General features: G+C 44.0%; 2 protein-coding genes across 4 annotated transcripts; one reads left to right on the top strand and one right to left on the bottom strand.

The window, feature by feature from the left end:
- The first annotated feature begins 2,088 nt into the window (after positions 1 to 2,088).
- On the top strand, positions 2,089 to 7,936 carry LOC123088047 (uncharacterized). Of its 3 annotated transcripts, XR_006441651.1 has the most exons (7): positions 2,100 to 2,421; positions 2,501 to 2,693; positions 2,933 to 3,128; positions 3,503 to 3,706; positions 4,229 to 4,579; positions 4,671 to 5,744; positions 6,459 to 7,936. XR_006441651.1 is itself a non-coding variant. In XM_044510199.1 (6 exons), the coding sequence occupies exons 1-6, from the start codon at positions 2,194 to 2,196 to the stop codon at positions 5,626 to 5,628; spliced, it is 2,130 nt and encodes a 709-aa protein (XP_044366134.1). In that variant the 5' UTR covers positions 2,100 to 2,193; the 3' UTR covers positions 5,629 to 5,967. The 3 variants fall into 3 exon arrangements, 2 of the variants coding, with proteins under 2 accessions (XP_044366135.1, XP_044366134.1); XM_044510199.1 differs by lacking the exon at positions 6,459 to 7,936 and having other exon boundaries at positions 4,671 to 5,967; XM_044510200.1 differs by lacking the exons at positions 4,671 to 5,744; positions 6,459 to 7,936 and having other exon boundaries at positions 2,089 to 2,421; positions 3,503 to 3,730; positions 4,229 to 4,360.
- A 2,616-nt stretch (positions 7,937 to 10,552) lies between these two features.
- On the bottom strand, positions 10,553 to 12,336 carry LOC123083062 (GDSL esterase/lipase APG). The gene is made up of 4 exons (XM_044505205.1): positions 12,053 to 12,336; positions 11,802 to 11,932; positions 11,439 to 11,672; positions 10,553 to 11,356 (listed from the first exon to the last, which is right to left on the bottom strand). Exons 1-4 carry the CDS (start codon positions 12,312 to 12,314, stop codon positions 10,895 to 10,897), a joined length of 1,089 nt encoding a protein of 362 aa, XP_044361140.1. The 5' UTR covers positions 12,315 to 12,336; the 3' UTR covers positions 10,553 to 10,894.
- Between the last annotated feature and the right edge of the window lie 6,810 nt (positions 12,337 to 19,146).

The following is a 19,146-nucleotide window of genomic DNA, read 5'->3' as shown; positions in this document are numbered from 1 at the left end:
GGCGCGCCCACCTGGAGTGGTGGCATGGGCCACCCTCGTGGCCACCTCGAGCACCGTCTCGCGTTGATTCTTCCTCCCAAAAATCACAAATATTCCAAAATAATTCTCCGTCCGTTTTTATCCCGTTTGGACTCTGTTTGCTATTGGGTTTCTGCGAAACATAAAACATGCAACAAATAGAAACTAACACTGGGCACTGGATCAATATGTTAGTCCCAAAAAATAGTATAAAAAGTTGCCAAAAGTATATGAAAGTTCAATAATATTGGCATGGAACAATCAAAAATTATAGATACGACAGAGACGTATTAGGGTCCACCTATATGTGAATATGGGCAAAGCCCTTGTAGCTTACTCCTTATGCCCTTTTCCACCTTAGACTGTATATACCTCTTCCCTCCTCAAATCTAGGGTTAAACTAGAATTTAATCAAGATAATTGAGCATTGCTCTTTCCACTCCTTATGTAGAGTTGAGATACTCCCCTTGTGGGGTGCCCAAGACCTATCCCCTAGTGGATCTAGTTAGAGTGACATCATGACCTCTTCTTGTCAATCTTCTCTTCATTGGGTTCTATTGGATCGGTGGACCGACCATAAGAGATTTTAGTTTCATTAAGAGTTGAGTGGGTTTGGTTTCCAAGATTCAAGGCTACATATATATTGGGGTGTGTTTTATTGGACTTGAGCCATTCAAGCTCTTCTAGTTATCTTTGAGCTTGTTTGGGACTGCTCTGCTCCTTAAAATTCAGCTCGCTCCAGAAAACACAAGCCAAACGGGGTAGCTCCACGATATGCCGCTCCGCAAAAAAAAAATAGAATCTCAGGTACACCTTCCAGTTTTTTATGAAGCTCTTCAGGGGGTGCTCCAAAAAACTCTAGAAGCTGGAGTTGGGTGGAAATTATCCACCACTGCCACTAGTAAGTGGATACCCCTTCGTTTCTCCCCCCTCAACCAATCAAATAGATCCTGTCCACCAAATTTCCCATTCTTGAAGTTGGAGCTAGATGGAAGCCAAACATTCCCTTTGCTAGTGCTACAACTTCTGAATGAAACTGCTCCAAAGTGAATTTAGTGGAGTGAAACTGATTTTGGTGAGGCGGAGCAGTCCCAAACAGGCCCTTTATCATGCTTTATTTGAGTTTTTCCCTTCGTTTAACACTTGCTTCCCTCGTGTTCATCCTCATACCACTAGTTGAATCGTAAAGATCGGGAACCTTGCATTAGATGGTATCGAAGATCATGGTTGGCATGGATTTGACATGTGTTTCCACCCCCTTGTGTTACTAGCTCTCCACCCCAAAAAATCTTGATTAATTTCGAAGATCCCACAAAATTAGCCTCACTTGGTTCTTGGATCAACCTGTCAATTTGGTTTTTGAATAAACTTAAATGGGAAAAAAATGTGTGAAAAAAATAATTAATAGCCTACTGTACCCCAAGGCTATGGATCCTCAAATGAACACTTTTTAAATTTCTATATACATTTTTTAAATACATCAATATTATTTTTATTGCATGACTTTTTAAGTAACATGTGAATATTTTTAAAAGTTACATTAACTTGTTTTAAAAGTAAGTTATTTTTGTAAGCATATTATTATATGACAAGAATATTCTAACTTCATTTTTATTACTGTTACTACAATTTACATAATATTTAGAAGGGATGACAAATGCACCCTATTTGAACATGACCACCAAGTTTAGCAACCAATTCGATGTACTTTGCAAGTGCGGCCTCAGAAACAAATCTTTTAATCCAACAAAGAGACTTGAACTTGCATGCAAATCTTGGTTTGAACTTGTGGGTTTGTTCTCCTGCAAATATCATGAGAAGCATGCAAGCAAACTTACTAAAGTAGTTATCAAATGTGAAACTTCTAAAACTCCATCTTAATTAATTATTTAGTTGGCATGATTGTATATTTTTTCTATACTAAGCTATAATACACCCAGATCAGCAAAACTGAGTTTATGTCTTAATACAAAATTCATGTCTTGCTACACTATTACCACAACTTGCAAAGGCACAAGTTTAAGACGAGGACATACAGATTTTCGAATCCAAGCCCATTTCCAGCTGAACCGAAGCACAAAAGCCCACTTGTCCCTTCTCCCTTCCTCGGCTTCGGATTTTCCCTCTACCTTTGGACGCCATCGCCGTCGCCGTCGCGGCGGCAAACCCCCAAAAATGGCGCCTCCTCCCCTAGACGACCTCACGCACCTGCTCGCCGAGGTGGCCTCCCACCTCTCCCGCCCTCCCGGCGGCGCGGGCCCCTCCTCCGCGGCCGGCGACGCGCTCTCCGCCAACGTATCCTCCCTCGCGGCGGCCCTCAACCCCCGCGCCGCCGCCCCTGCCTCCTCCGGAACCAGGGTCCTCGACGCCGCGCTCTCCCTCATGTGCTTCGACCCACAGGAGGTAAACAATCCCCCTCTAACCTCGCTCCGTTTTCGACCGCTGCAGTCCCTGACCCTCCCCGCGAGCATTTGCATTGCAGGTGGATAGGGCTCGCCTGGACTGCCTCGTCCGCACCGCCGTCTCCGCGCTCTCCGGCCCGGCCACGTGCCGAGTGGCCCGGACCGACGACCGCGCCGAGATGCTCTGCGTCGGGAGCTCCGTCTCGCCCCGGGACTGCCGCGAGCTGGTCCGCTCCTGCGCCGCCCTCGTCGAGAAATTGGGTGGCCGTGATGGTGAGATTTCCCCCCTCCTTTGTCCCCCCCGAATAGCTTGCAGTAGACTGCAATGCTGCCACTTCCAAACGAACTTTAGGAGGCTGCTGTATAGTTAATCATTCAGATCTACATTCCTTGCAATTCAGTGCTCACTTCATGAAATTTTGTGTTCGCCCCCTCACTTCCTCAGGCTGTAGGCTAACACTATGTTACTTGTTTGTGTTGATGTTCATGTATTGTGACTTTCTTTTGTGCAGTTACGGGGCATTCCTATGATCTGTTGCATGCTGCTGTGAAAACGGCGCTGTTATCCCCTCGTTACCAGTGTCTCTTTCCTTCGCCATATTACAGAGAAGATGGAGAAAGCAGTTGCGAGATGGGTACCATTTCTCTGGATGTAACAACTCATCCATCTTATCAAGTGCTTCCCAGTGATGGCTCAATCCCGCCGAGGTATGCTTGGGACAGTTATACATGGACCAACATAGTACTAGCATTAGATTCAAGGATGTTGTGTGATATTCGTCTGTGTTGAGCTGTCTTCTAGTAGTGATTTGGCTGCGAACATGATATAGAATAATAAGGCAATATATGCTAAAGTCCAACTGGAATCCCAGAAATGTACACCGATCTTAACCCTCTCTTATCAGAAAAATCGTACTGTTTTGTGAGTAGTGCAATGTTGAGTTATTGGCATTTTTTTTACCTTATCTGTGATTACATTAGGTGGTCATTTATCCTGTTGCCTGATTTGACAAAAAAAAAATCCTGCCATTCCTTTACATATTTTACTGATTTGTTTTGCATTTTTCGTTTGTGTGTGGCAGGGCCCTTTTGTGGCATTACGACCCATCAATTCTGAAACATGATCTTTCAGAGATGCTACGAGAAGCAATCACAAGGCCTTTGCTTTGTCTGAGAAAAGAATTACATGATCGGGTAGCATGGCGTGTGATTGTAATATGCTTAGTTTGCTCCCCACCAGCGTTCTTGGAGATGCGGTCATTATTCCATATATGGTTTCTTGCGACGTAACTTCACACCTCATAATACTTGTACTAGCTTCTCTATTTTTTGTTTGTGACTCTGAGTTTGTTGTGTTTATGTCAGTTGGCATCTCGAACCATTTTCACACTCGCAATTAAACTTGCACACAGCACAATTAAAAGTGTTATGTCTTGAGCCTGCAACTAGCAAAGTTGAAATTCATTATTAGAAAATAGGGTAACGTGCATGGCCAAGTAAACTCTTCAAAGCTTGGATTTAAACTACCTCAAAACTGAATTAACAGATTCATGTTCTGTATCATTTTAAAATTCATCATCTGTTAGTTATTTAATCTTCTGTAAATGGAAACTTTATTAACCAGAGAGTTAATTGTTTAATCTTCTGTAGCATTCCTTCCTCCTGTTCTAAATGGTATACCCACAGCACTATTAGGGATCCACACGGTTCTGCATCTTGTCTTAATGCATTACACATTCTGGGCTTCTTGTTTGTGGAGATTTCTTTTACAATTTTTACTTATTCGTGTATATTATTTCTGATTGCAGGGGTATGGGTTCTGTGCTAGGACTTTGCACAGCAGTGGTATCATCAGTAATAGATCTTCTTCTCGAGCCTATGGGATGGGGAATATCCATGGAACTGGGACAGAAATTTCCCTTTACACATGCTTATTTCCCAAGCCAACAAAGGGATTTGCTTGCCATACTAACTGGACCCATATCATGCAGACGATTTTTGGATCTTGTTTCTTACATAGAAGCTATGGTTTTCTTGGGTAAAACAAGCAGCGACAACTCTTCATGGAAAAACATACAATCACAACCACCAAAAGGGCCACACTTTGGCAAGAAACAACCATCAAAAGGATTGGTCAAATTCAAATACAGTTCTGCTTGGTATGCTTATTAACATGCTAACAATAGTATCCAGATATTTTAGCATGCTGTTCAACTCAAAGCTAATTGCTCCTGCTCTGTGGTGCTGCAGGTTGACAATTACGAACTTCCCTATCTGGTTCAATTTTGCCACTGCTCTACTATTTCACCAGGAAGGTTCACAAGGTTATTTATCAGAAGTATTATCTGAGGAGAAAACTGCTGAATCAATAAGCGATATCAGTGTTGCTCAGAGGGCAGCATTTTACCTTTCGTGGGTATTATGCCCTTCTAATGTTGATGAATGCCAGTTGCTAGCTAAAAATATGGTCGAGTTATCACATTCTTGGGCCAGGAACAACAAAAGACGCCCAAGTTATGCACACCATGCCAGTACAGTAAATCACAGGAGGAAACTGCGAGTACCCACAGTTGGGGATAATGTGTCAACCAACCCTGTCAGTTCCCTTATCAAAGATTTTGATGATCGCTGTGTGAAGTTGTGTCGCATAAGTGCTGTCAGTCCGGTGCAAGGTGCAGAACAATTAGATATCCCTCTCTCATGCCCTAATTTTCTGCATTTACGGGTTCCTTTAGGGATGTTGCTTGTGTCCTCTGCTTGTATTAGTGAGCAAGACTGTAACGTGCTTCTGCACTACGCAAGCACTGGTCTGGTTATGGAGTCAAAGGAAGGGCAGACAAAAAGGAAAGATCAGGCTGGCAATGATGTTTTTTCATCTAGTCGTGGAGGTTCTACTGAAAGACGGGCTTTAAGTGGTGCATGTCTCATCTTTGGCTGGCTTGACATTATTGAGGATATGTCTGCAGTGATCTTTGAATGTGAAGATACATGTCGTCATTTTGTCAGTCAACTCAGAACCAAGACAGGCCCATACGTGCTGAAGTGTGTAAATTTATTGCTGAATGAGGCGGGTCATGATAAAGATTTTGTAATCGATCTTCGCAACAGATTGTTAAACTGGACTAATAAAGGGCAGCGTTTTGATGGTTGTGAGGCATTCAAAGACGTTATCGTTCAAATGAACGCAAAAATTCAGCCCTCTTCATAGCAGTGATCAGGGATTTTATGTAACTGTGATTGGTCCGGATGGGTTCCTGGTCTCCTTTTGGTTACTGTACTGCTGGACGTGAACTGTGGAGTTAGAACATATCCATTCAGCTCTTGGTCAGTCTTATCAGAATTCTGTTCAAGAAGTCCTAGCTATTCAAGCAGTGCAGTTGTACAAGCAATTCTGATCAGTTCTACCTGTGTAGATAATGTTGTAAAGTAGCATCTGTCAGGTTTAGATATTGTAAAGTAACATTTGTCAGGTCTTGATAGTGTAAAGTAGCATCTGCGAAACATAAATTGGGCCAGTCAAAGTAGTAATACTGCATTCATGTGCAAATTTAGCTGTCGACTCCATTCTGGATGTTTCCACTGCATTTCTTCTGTCATGGCCAAATATAGATTCTTGTGTTTGAATTATAGAAATTAAATGGTTGTAGTCACCAGTTTATGTTTAGTAAAGCTATCATCAGTTACTATCAATTTCCTACCGGTCTGCAAGAGATATTAGCTATATCTATCTAGACTCAGCCACTGATGTATATTTTACATGACATGCACATGTTACTCTGCATCTCTTGCTGCTGCACTGCTGTTACTGAGACAACTATTCTTGATGTGCACTAACTACTTCACTGTACCAGTTCCAGTGCAAACATTTGGTGTTGCATTATTGCAGCTTTGAGCTGCTTGGCAGCTTGGGTGATCAAACTGCTTTTGTAATAGATAGAAATGACCTCAATATACATTCTTCTCGCCTGCCTTTTTTATGGTCTTATAAAGCAATTTGTAACCTCATAGGTAAACTTCATCATTTTCTTTGCTGTGCAGATTGCAGACCACCAAGAAGGAAAAAGTCCAATAAATAAATAAATTAAGGAAACTTCATATATTATATCAGACGCAAAAAATGGAATCACAGTTTGATTTGGTTTGTTAGTGCTATTTGTGCCATACAGCAGTTCCAGGTAATTTATTTCTGAATTTAGTTTTCTTGAGTTAATGTTTCCTCTTGATTATATATTTCAACTTTGTTACTCAGCAATTGGATATGGTCAACTAAGATATTGATATGTTTGCACAGCCTATTTAGTAGAGCTTGTGACCACACCGAAGAACCTTTTTTATGTATGCTTCTCTTGTTACGTAAGTACAGTAGAAAAACTTATGAATGACAATACTTACCTCTCGATCCTATTATTAAGGTATCTGGATATGATGGACAAAGATATAATAATATGTTTATTTTGTAGGGCATAGTTTTTCTGTAATACTTTTATACTTATATGTATGCAGAGAGAATACAACATTTCAAAAGTTTGCATCCTCCTCTACTTTACAATTCTTGGAAAGTACAGTCCATTAACTTTGGATTTAAGATCTAACTGCTCTTTTTATCTAAATGTCACACAACTGGGGTTATTATGTAGCTCGTACTTGCATGCTTTGAAAGCCCTAGCCGATCTGCTTTTTTGAGTTAGGCGATCTTTTATTGTTAGTCAACATTCGGATACATATCAATTTTTAGAATAGTAGCTATTCTGACCAAGTTGCACATATTATGTGGCCGAAATGCCATTCAGCAATACATCAAAATCACAATTATAGTAGCTGCTTGATTTTGCTTGTTAAGGAAAAATGCATGTGCAACCGCAGTGCCAAATATGTTTGTGGAGCAGTGCCTGGCTGCACAAGTTGCACATTAATGTACGCAGCGACCGGTGCCACTTGTAACCGTTCATATCTGGGCAGCTGCTGCATCACATCGATCGTGTCCGAAAGACTAGGAACCATTAACTGTACTCTGTATATCCCATGGTTAAGGTTCACCCCGTATTAATCAGTGACGTCGACACATGGATGACGGCCATTCAAGCATGCACTTACTTTGGGCAGTCTTAAGAAAAAGACACCCACATCTTGAACATATGTTTATATTGCAAAACAATTTCTCAAACCCAATGAAACTCTTCTTTTTTATTTTTATGGATTGACTGGTCGAAAACAAACATTATTTTTTGCTTGTTTGTTCGAAGCATTTTTGAAAAGTTGTTGTCAAAGTTTTAATTTCTTTTACCAAAAGTACTTCTAAAATTCCATGCTTGGTGTGTAGCCGATCTAATAAATTCTACTCCAAGTTCATCTTGTTTTTAGTCAGTTAGTGTGGCACAGCCTTGCAGGTAGGTAATTAGGGCATCATTAGTACACAATAGCACCACTGAAGACGCCCTGGAGCCTACCTGCATAGCGATGCAACAAGCTGGACGGGTGGCAATTAAACAAGGGAACCACTCCCTCCGTTCGGAATTACTTGTCTCGGAAATGGATGTATCTAGAACTAAAATACATCTAGATACATCCATTTTCGCGACAAGTAATTCTGAACGGAGGGAGTATACGATTAAGCAGTGAATTAAGACAGCCATATGTCGAACCATTGGAATGGTTCTGACTTGTGTAAATACATGACCTTCAGTTTGAATGTATAGTATGATAGATTTATCAAATTAGATCACGGGTTGTTTTGTTTGTTATGGTCTTGCAGTAGAAATTACTCCCTCCGTTTCTAAATGTAACTCTTTTTAGAGATTTCAATTGGGACTACATACGGATGTATATACGTACTTTAGAGTATAGATTCAGTCATTTTGCTCCGTATGTAGTCCATATTGGAATCTCTAAAAAGACTTATATTTAGGAACAGAGGGAGTACATATCTTGCTAAAACCTATTAATGATGCTACGAGACAGTTGCTAAAACCTACTCCCTTTGTCCGGAAATACTTGTCCTAGGAAATGGATGTATCTAGATGTATGTTAGGTCTAGATACATCCATTTGTATCCATTTCTACGCCAAGTATTTCCGGACGGAGGGAGCATTACATTGGTTATTTTGTGGGAAAAATTACATATAAATTTCACACATCAAGTATATATAAATAATTGTGGAGTCGGATGTTTAATAAATGTTTGAAGCATAAGATTCACACATCGTACTTCAAGGTCGTTCATCTAGTGAATTTTATTGTGCCAATCAACTAATGGTACAGCCTTGCATGTTCGGGTATCGTTAACACACAATAGCACCACTGAAGACGCCCTGGAACCTACCTGCATAGGCATAGCGATCCAACAAGTTGGACTGGTACGGCTCATGCACCGGCGCATAGTTGTATGAGAGTGAATTATGGATTAAGCAGTTAGTGGACCATGGGTTATCAATTAAGTTAGGCTGTCCATTGTGTTGAATCATTGGAACTATGGACGTGACAAGTGTAAAGATACAACCTTCAATTTAACTTTACAATATGACATATGCATCAAAGTCGAACAAATCGGTTTGTAGAAGGAAAAAAATGCAATGTCCTTCATTGAGTGAATGTAAAGTCAAAACACCTACAATGTCCTTCATTGAGTGAATATGTTACCATCTTCCAATAAAACACCAACAAGGAGATGGCAAAAATATATGGAAAAAAGAGAGGGACAAATCAAGGGTTTTATAAATTGGCAAGACTTCTCATCCTGGGGCTTAGGGGCTGGTAGATGGGACACTGCCATGTCCTTGTAGATTTCAAGAAGGGAATGAAGTACGTAAAATATCGTTGCGGAATCCATCATTGATGGCCAAACCAATGGTTTTCACCTTGAAGAGCATGAATCGGTTCTCGAAGACGTGTGAGTATCCTCAGGGCCAAATCCCACATATATGCCAAGGTACCCAATGAAATGTGACCCAAAGGACACTAGCACCCAGGCATTTATTTGAAGAGGAATGAGGCGCCGTGGGGAGACCAGGCCTAGAACCCGGGCCGGAGCTAGAGAGGAGAGACCTCACCTTTGTTGGTGCCCCTTACTAGGCATGGCAATTGGCAAGACAAAATGAGATGTGATGGCGCCGTCATGTGAGCAGTAACCCCAATTTTATCTCCTGAGCCATATACAGACAACCAAGAGAAGTACAATGAGACATGACTTCTAGGGAAGATTTATTGTGCAACACACCGTGCCTTTCCCTCTGGCAGTTGGGAAGCATATGGTTTGTAGCTATATTTCCCATTCAGTGTCAATTGAGAAGACATCTATTAGTGATCTTATGGCTTGAGGTGCTACTGTGCCCCCAGGTCATGGTGCTCTCAAAAAGGTCATGTAGATTGGCACAACATATATATCAATCATGCAGATTCAGTTTCGATCACATGTTGGAAACAAGGAACAAAAATCCAGCTATGAATAGTATCATATTGAGATTCATACTAGTACTTTTACCAGTTAATTGAGCTCGTTTTTCTTTTTCCTAGGCAAAGCCCAAGTGTACATTTCCCTCGGCCAAACTTTGTTATTTCACTCCTACCAATGTTTTGAAAAGAATTAAGAGCACTATGGGTTTCGGATTATGGGCTATTTGCTAAAGTTTGTCCTTTGTTTCTCGGCGTATGAGATGAGTTGAAACTTTATAACAACATATATATTACTTGTGCAAGAGCCACACTACTGTTTTTTTTGGGAAATTTTCTGTTGATTTTTGGTTATACTGCCGTTGCTTGGACCACGCTAGCACTAGATATGCTCTCCTTGTGCGTTTGACAAAATGGCAACTACACATCCCTTACAGGGACATGTTGGATTTTACTGGATACAGTATATGCTTTCAAAATCCAAAATCGCATACTAGTTTTCCCCAAGGAAGCAAAAGGCAACCATGCAAAGAGAGCTAAACAGTTAGTTCCCAGACAAAAAGCTACTACCTCTGTCCTACTCTATCCATTCCATTCCTTTATGTAAGGTGTATTTTTTTGGCATGATGATCAGGGCACAAAATTATAGAGAAATGAGGACAAAATTATCCTTGGCTAATTCGTTGGTTGGCGGCAATTAATCAATTAGGCAAGGAAAGGAAGGATACCGAAAATTGGGATAGTGATACAGACAATTAGAATAGATATACTTTTCCTTTCTTCTTGAGGGGCTAAAAAAGGAATTACAAGAAATTAGAAGGAATTTTATCAGAAAGAAATACACATTGTACTATAAAGGAAGGAGAAAGTGGTATATAGCCGAAAGCGAGAGCTTCACTTGAGTTGAAAAATAAATTAACATACATTTTTCCACAAATTATGCTTTTCGACAAATTACATAGCTAGCAACGAGCGCTCACACTTTGTAGTAGGAGACATATTGGAAGCATTAATTGACACTAGTTGGCAGATAAGTTCGTCGATCTGCAGCTGCACGTAGTACGTACGCCCTTGACGCCTCACGCTTACTAGGTGAGCAAGTCGATGCCCGCTGACACCAGGGACTCGGCGATGACCAGGTTGGCCGCCTCCGACGGGTGCACGCCGTCGAAGTAGACGTAGCTGCTGGCATTCCGGCACATCCCGGCCGCCGTCACCGGGTCGCAGAGGTACACCCTCGTCCCGGCGTTCCCCGTCCGGCAGCACGTCCTCCTCGCCTCCGCGAAGCCCTGCGCCGCGGGCCGCTCGGAGAGGTCCCGGAGCGGCGTGTAGACGTCGAAGACGGCCACCTTGAGGCCCGCGCGCCGCCTCACCAGCGCCCCCACGGTGGCGTTCAGCTTCCGGTTGAAGGTCTCGGCGTCCCGGTTGAGCCTCGGCAGGCACCCGGTGCGGCTCCGGCCCTTGCCATACAGCCTGATCGTCGCCGGCAGGCACCCCAGCGGCGGCATGGTCGTCACGCCGATCCGCCGCGCCCCCAGCCTGTACAGCTCCTGCAATATGTCCATACCCACAAGGTCACGTACGCGCAGAGAGAGATGCTGTGATGATGGGCCGGTGAGTCGGAGTACTGACGTCGGCGAAGCCGGAGAAGATGCCGACGAGGAGGTCGCAGTAGCGGTCGACGTCGTAGCGGGCGGACAGGGAGGCGTTGTGGTAGTAGTTCTGGATGAAGTCGCCGGTGCCGGTGCTGACGACGTACAGCGCCTCGGCGAGGATGGTGCGCGCCTGCCGCCGCCCGGCCACCGCCGCCAGCTTCGACCTGTACTCCTTGTAGTACTTGAGCTGCTGCGACAACGTGATTGCATCCTACAGATAAATACACACAGCATGTGATGCTTTTCTCACTTCACACTTAGCATGTCCATCAGTCCATGTCGTACGTGTAGGGTCCAAATCAACCTGCAGCTTGTATGAAGATATAGGCGTTGTACTTACATACATGGCCGCCGTGTCGTCGGAGTAGCTGGACGCGGCGGAGCCAAAGTTGGCGCCGGTGAGGAGGTTCTTCCCCGACGCCAGTGGGCTGAGGTACGGCGGCGCGTAGCCCTCGAAGCCGAGTGTTTCAGCTGCAGAAACAACCTCCAAACACGTTACACACCGAGTATAACTACAAGTTCATACTACTTTGAGTGTCAGTTGCAGGACATATATGCATGATTGTGCATGTAAGTGTAACGACGTAGTACCGGTGATGTCGGTGACGATCTTGCCGTCGGAGAACCTGCCGGTGGCCCTGTGGCGCCGGAAGTTCTCCCCGTAGGGCGCGTAGTTGGCCTTGAAGACGGCGCCGGGGAGGTAGTTGTTGTTGCCGACGTCGATGGTCGAGTCGCCGAACGAGATCACCGCTGGCACCACCTGCGCATGGACGCCGCCGGAGAGGAGAAGAAACAGTGCCATCAGCGCAAGCATCTGTTGCATCGCCGGTGAGCTGCTCCTGGACGACGACATGCTCTTAGATTTCCGTACGTGCACCGTGCGCGCGTGGCCAAACACCGAACCGATGGCACCGTATATATAGAGCCAGCCATAAGCGGAAAAGTCCGTATCTCTATTGCTGGTAGCCTGGTACTATGTTTTTTTTTTTGCAAAGAATCATAGGGTTTATTATTCCAAAATGACATTATTCCAAAATGACAGAGTTACAATCCTCAGCGACTAAGTCACTGACACAAGGAGGTGGTTGCCCCAGCCAACATGCTGTACTATCACCGACCCTCCCAAAGTTCGCTAAATAATGTGCAACTCTATTCTGTTCTCGGAGAATTTTAACAGGAATAACAACCTTATCATTCAAAAAACTCTTAATATCTCTAACCAAATGGCCATACGCCGATCTATCCAGGGAATCATCTGATAGTGCTCTAAGTGCCACCGAACAGTCTGAACTGAAGTAAAATCGTAGCACTAGAGTGTTCAACCGTCAGCTTTAGTCCTTCCCAGATTGCTTGTAACTCAGATTCAAGGGCTTCATTACAATGGAAAAGTTTGCGGTAAGCTGCAAAGATAACGTCCCCTTTATCATCTCGGAGGATCATTCCAGAACCAGCTGAGCCATCTGAAGAATTATAAGACCCATCAGTAGCCAACGCCACAGATCCCACATGAGGCTTGGGCCATGGCTTGATGGAAGTGACATGCTCTGGCTGCACTATTTTGGCAGGTGGGACTCCACACAGTGGGGCTTTACCTTTGATTATTTCATCTGCCGATGCTGAGTTCTGTATGAAAGTGTTGTAGTAGCTGATCAAAAAGGTACAAGACACCTCTACAGGAGGGATTGTTTTGCCATGCACAAATTCATTTCGCAGATACCAGATCCGCCACAACACCATGATGATCATGCTTCTTAAATGTTCCTGTGAACCGGCTAGGAGATGGAGCAGCCATTCATCACCGGTACAAGTAATCTCCTCCCTAATTGGTAATGGACAGTGCCTCCTCATGGTATCCCAAAGAACAGCAGCATTGGGGCAAACAAGCAGAGCGTGAAAAGAAGACTCTTTTTCCTGATCACACAGTTTACAGTAGCCATGTGTACCTATGTGTCTTCTGAACTTCTCTGCAGCAGTAGGTAGTGAACCCGATGATACTTGCCAGGCAAAGTGTTTCAGTTTTGGTGGCACCAACGTGCCCCAAACTAACTCCCATAAGGATCTATCATCATGGGGTGATGAACTAGAAGCACCAGGACAGAACTGAACATTATGATCAGACATAGCAAAATTATACGCTGATTTAACTGAGAAATTTCCAGACTTTTCCCACGGCCAGGATATGAAGTCCTCCTGCTGCCGTGGGTATATACGGATTTGCTGAATTGACTCGACATCCGCCTGACAGAAGTGCTGTTGCAAAAGCTCCAAACTCCAATTACAACGATCATCCATGAAGTCCGCTACTCTGTTAAGACGACAGTTCCTCTTCGGCAATATAGGAGTATATGGCGGTCCGCGTGGTATCCATGGGTCCCTCCAGGCCCGTATATTTTCACCATTACCAACACGCCATAGCATACCCTTCTTTAATAAATCCAGACCATGTTCAATTCCTTTCCATATCGCCGAACTGTTATTTGGGAATACCGTATCCACGAGGTTCCCGTTAGGAAAATATTTAGCTCGAAGGAGCCTCGTAGAAAGTGATTCCGGGGCTGTTAAAAGCCTCCAAGCTTGCTTGGCCAGCAAAGCTTGGTTGTAAGCTCTCATGTCCCGAAAGCCAATGCCCCCTTTAGACTTTGGCAAGACTAATTTATCCCAAGCCACCCATGCCATCTTCTTTCTACCATTCTCCACACCCCACCAATATTGTCTCATCATCTTTGTTAAGTCATCACAAACAAAGAATGGGAGCTTAAAGATACTCATGACGTAAACTGGAATAGCTTGCGCAACGGATTTTATTAACACCTCCTTACTAGCATGTGAGGAAAACTTCTCACTCCAATCTACCAATCTCTTGCTCAATCTAGACTGCAAAGATTTGAACCGCCCTTTATGCATTCTCCCCTCTGCGACAGGAAGACCCAGATATTTTGGTTCGAACTCCTGTTGCGAAACCTCCAAAATATGTTTGACCTCATCTACAACTAGACCAGGGCATCCGTCGGAAAATAGGATGGAACACTTCGAAGGGTTAATGAGTTGACCCGTCGCTGAAGCATAAGTGTTCAGAACATCCTTGACGATCGCTGCTTGATCACTAGTCGCACGAAAGAATAGTAGAGAGTCATACGCAAACAACAACGCTTCGTTTGGATGTCTCCATTGAGAACCTCTGAATTGCATTGGATCCAATACCAAATCAACCTTTGTATTGTAATGGGCTTCAATACCAATACAGATGTTTGGATGTACAAAATATTGACGGTTGGAATTAGATAAACTAGCAATACCAATGCTACGTTTGGATGCCATACAATGGAATTGACGGTGTGCATGAGTTGCTCCATGAACGGAGCCGGCCGAGCAGCCGTGAGGAGCATAGGACGCAGTCCTCCCCGACGGTTAGCCGACCATCCGCGACCGGGATGGAGCAACTCCGGCGAGCGTGATGGGCCAAGCTCGTATAGGTGCATCTCCTCGTGTATGAGAATCTCCAACGGCCGCGGGATCCAGACAGAGGACGGCCACGCCGGCGAGCACGAGGGGAAGGGGATGGTGGAGGGGACGCTGTAGACGGGGAAGAGAGGGGCGCCGGCCGTCGCAGAGAAGCAATCAGGGACGAGGAAGGGAGGAGCGACCGCCGCCGGGATGGGGAAGGGAGGCTCACCCGTGGAGGAGTCAGACTGACCGACGACGGGGGAGATGCGTGAGCAGGGGAGATCTGGGGATGGGGGATGGGGAAGTGAGCCGTGACCCAGGAGGAGGAGTGGCCTGGTAGGAGGAGGGGGGAGCGGGGAGGAGGACGGCGGACCTGCGACGCTGCCTTCTGGTCGCCGGCCAGGTCCCTGGTGGCCGCCAGCTCCTTGGTCGTCGCCTCTGTTTTCTCTCCGATGTCCTTTTCTATTCGTGAGGGGAGGAAAGAGAACGACGAAGCGGTATGTTTTGCGGGAGGCTGATTTCAGCATGATTCGGAGCGGGATGGCTCCGTATTGCGGGCGGGCACTTTGCATGGGAGGTAATTCGGCCAGCATTTTCGTTTCATTTCAGTCTGCCAATTCGGTGTCCAGCCAAACATATGAATTGAAATCTAGGAATACCAATTCAGATTCCAGGCCACCAATGGAGACATCCAAACGCAGTGCAAGTGTGAAATAGCAGGCGCCCTTCTGCAAATTTTGATAGCCTCCAAACCTCCTCTTTGAACCGCATTATGTAACAGAGCTAACATAGCATCAGCGATAAAGAGGAATAAGAAGGGAGATAGGGGGTCACCTTGTCGCAATCCACGGGAGGGTGAAAATTGCTCCAACAGACGACCATTAAACTTTACCGAATATTTCACAGAGCTTACACATTCCATAACCTGAGAGACCCATTGGGGTGCAAAGCCCCACTTCAATAATGCTCGTTCCAGGAACACCCAATCAACACGGTCATAGGCCTTCGAAAGATCCAGCTTATAGGCACAGAACTTACCACCATTGGATGAAGATTGAATATGATGGATACATTCGAAGGCAATGATGAAATTATCTAAAATTAGTCGGCCTGGAATGAAAGCACTTTGATTCTCAGAAATAAGATCTGTAAGTAGTGGACGAAGTCGATTAACCTAACATTTTGAGACTATCTTGTAGACCACATTACATAAAGAAATAGGGCAGCAATCCTTAAGAGAAGCAGGATGTTGGACCTTGGGGATTAACACAATGGACGTGTCATTTACCCCACTCGGCATACGCCCAGACACGAAGAAATTCCTTACGGTTGCTATGATCTCTTCCTTTAAACAACCCCAGTTTCTCTGATAAAAACGGGATGGAAAACCATCTGGCCCGGGTACCTTCAGCGGGCCTATTTGAAACAGGGCATCGGAAATTTCATTATCTGAACAGGGAGCCAACAAACGCTCATTCATTTCAGCTGTAACTTTGGGCTGAATTTGATCTAGAACAGAATCAGGTGATAAGGTTGGGTCTTTTGTGTACACTTCCTGAAAATAAGATGCCGCCATACGCTCCATTTCCGTAGGCGCATTACACCATGAGCCATCATCTTTCGGTAGCCTCCTAATGTTATTTCTCCTAGCTCGCCAAACTGCCTGGCGGTGGAAATAATGTGTGTTTCGGTCACCTTCTTTTAACCAGGCAATGCGACTGCGTTGGAGCCACATCATTTCTTCTCTATATAGCAGCTCATCCAACTTCTCCATCTTCTGACGAATCAGCAATCGATCGGCCATAGAATTTTGTAACGTGTCAAGTTCCTGCCAAAGTACCTCAATCTGTTTTTCAACCTGGCCGAAATGCTCCTTACTCCATTTCCTTAGATCAGACATAACCGATCTCAGGGATGTAGCAACGTCACCCAGATCACCTTTTGGCCGGACCCGAGCCCATGCCTTAGAGATCACCTCTGATAATCTGCTGTCCCTTTTCCACATAATTTCATATTTTGGTGAACCTCGACGACGGCGGTCCTCCGCCACATCCAGATGCAGTACAATAGGGCAGTGGTCTGAACGAGGGGATACCAAGTGCTGCACCCTCGCATACGGAAACATGTCCCTCCATTCATCATTTGCCCATGCACGATCAAGACGAACCTGGAAGTTTCCCAGGCCAAGTTGGCCATTTTTAAAACTTATAAACATGACCGCTAGCTTACAAAACTGTGCAAGAATCACTGGTCAAGCTACAACATAAGTTACGTAACTTGCTCTTCTGATTTTTGCACATTCACAAATAAATATAATACTTTCTAGCGTAAAAAAAATGATCTTATATTATACTCCATCCGTCCCACGGAGGGAGAAAGATGAGTACAATATTATCATGCAAGTGCAGACCGTGTGTGAGCGTGACGGTGTAAATCAAAATACCATAAAATTTGGCCGATACTTGTCCCAGACCACTGACTACTCTATCCATATTGTCAGGTGTATAGCTATCCAAAGTATTTTTTTTCAACCGACTCTAGGGTGTCAGAATCAGATACACATGCATGCATTGATGTGCATGGCTTTGCTTTGGATTGGGTGTTTTTATTGCAGTAGTGTTATTGCGCTGGTGTTTTTCAAGGACACGACAAATCGGATGTTTATTTATGGCAATTATATTGCCATGAAGATGGTTAGCTGGGAATACCACTGTTCCTCTAACTATCGGATCACATGTTGGTTCGTCATGTACTACCTCTTTCGTCTTATAATATAAGACTTTTTTTTGTACATTATAGGATGGAGGGAGCAGTTTATTTCTGATTGGAACTACCCCATCTATTTAGCTAACCGTCATTAGACGGAATATCGTAAAGATTTGATTTTGTAAAATCTTTACGCATACGTAGGAATAACACTGCTCATTTTATCGTGTTTCGTCTTCCCCGGCCGATCGAGTGGAAGGTGTCAGCTAGCCCAGCTTTGCTCACGGCTGTCTGGCTAGCTTGCTGCAATTTATTACTAGTTAGGACCGTCCGTGAAACGTTGGAGTGTGATGCATGCGGCCGAGCTGTGCCGACGTGACGCACGTTTATGATCCAGTAGCTCCACCCAGTTAAATACACGTACCATCGATCTCACTCTGACTCCCAACTGCAATTGGTGACACCCGACAAGTTTACACAGCCTACTTGTTTCCTTCGCCTTCAACTTCAAATACTCATTTTTCTTTAACACGCTGCAATCCAAGTCCCTTGCGTATATGTCCATATACTCATCGTAATAAATGCACACACGTATACCTTATCCTTATAAGCGTTTCCAAGAGAACAAGTTAGCACAACGATCTTGAGATTGACGAAGTCATCACATGCGCCTTGTAATCAGACGGGAACGTTTCTTCCCACTAAACGAATATCGACGAAAAGAGTGAAATAAATCCAGAAAAATATGAGCATTAATGTCAAGTTTGGAATTTGAACCCTGATGGGCTGGTTTCATCACATGAAACTTAAACATAAGCATCTAACCTAACTCGAGCGGCAGCCCAGGCCATGATGACGGAATATTTTGATGTTGTACTCCCTCCATATCAAAATATAAGACGTTTTTTAGGCTAAACAAAAACATCTTATATTTTACTACATACTCCCTGTACATCCGTATGTAAACAAATCTAAGACAAGAATTTTGGACGGAGGGAGGTCGTAGCATTATCTCACATTGGTTGGTACTGTATTGTTTATGAGAAACTCTCCTTGCAAGTATCGAATGCGACTATTAATTAACCTCAGAGATCTTACAATTTGTGCACCACAAACTTTTCAATGCTCTCTTGTGATTAATTGTCAGGTAGACAGAGGTCTAGATCTCCTGGGGTGCATTGTCGATGGTGTCATACTCCGACATGATGAATGGAGCTCGCAGTTGGCCGTAATTGATGACCCGCCGTGCGAGCCGTGCCGACGCAACGGAAGTGCATAAATTATGCAGCTCTGCCCAGTTAATTAACGACACTCAACTGTGAACTATTCCAACATTGATCAAGTGTATACAAAAATTATTAACATTCACAATACCAAACCAATACCATTAAAATCATCGTTATACTCCCTCCAGTCCTTTTTTGCTTCGCATATTAGATTTCAGAAGTCAAACCTTGGGAACTTTGTCCAAATTTATATTAAAATTTATCAACATTTACTATATCAAATAAATATAATATGAAAATATATTCTAT

This window comes from Triticum aestivum, chromosome 4A (genome assembly GCF_018294505.1).
Source record: "Triticum aestivum cultivar Chinese Spring chromosome 4A, IWGSC CS RefSeq v2.1, whole genome shotgun sequence".
Classification (NCBI taxonomy): Eukaryota; Viridiplantae; Streptophyta; class Magnoliopsida; order Poales; family Poaceae; genus Triticum; species Triticum aestivum.
The sequence above is the reverse complement of the archived record's forward strand: the minus strand, read 5'-3'. Positions and strand labels throughout refer to the sequence as shown.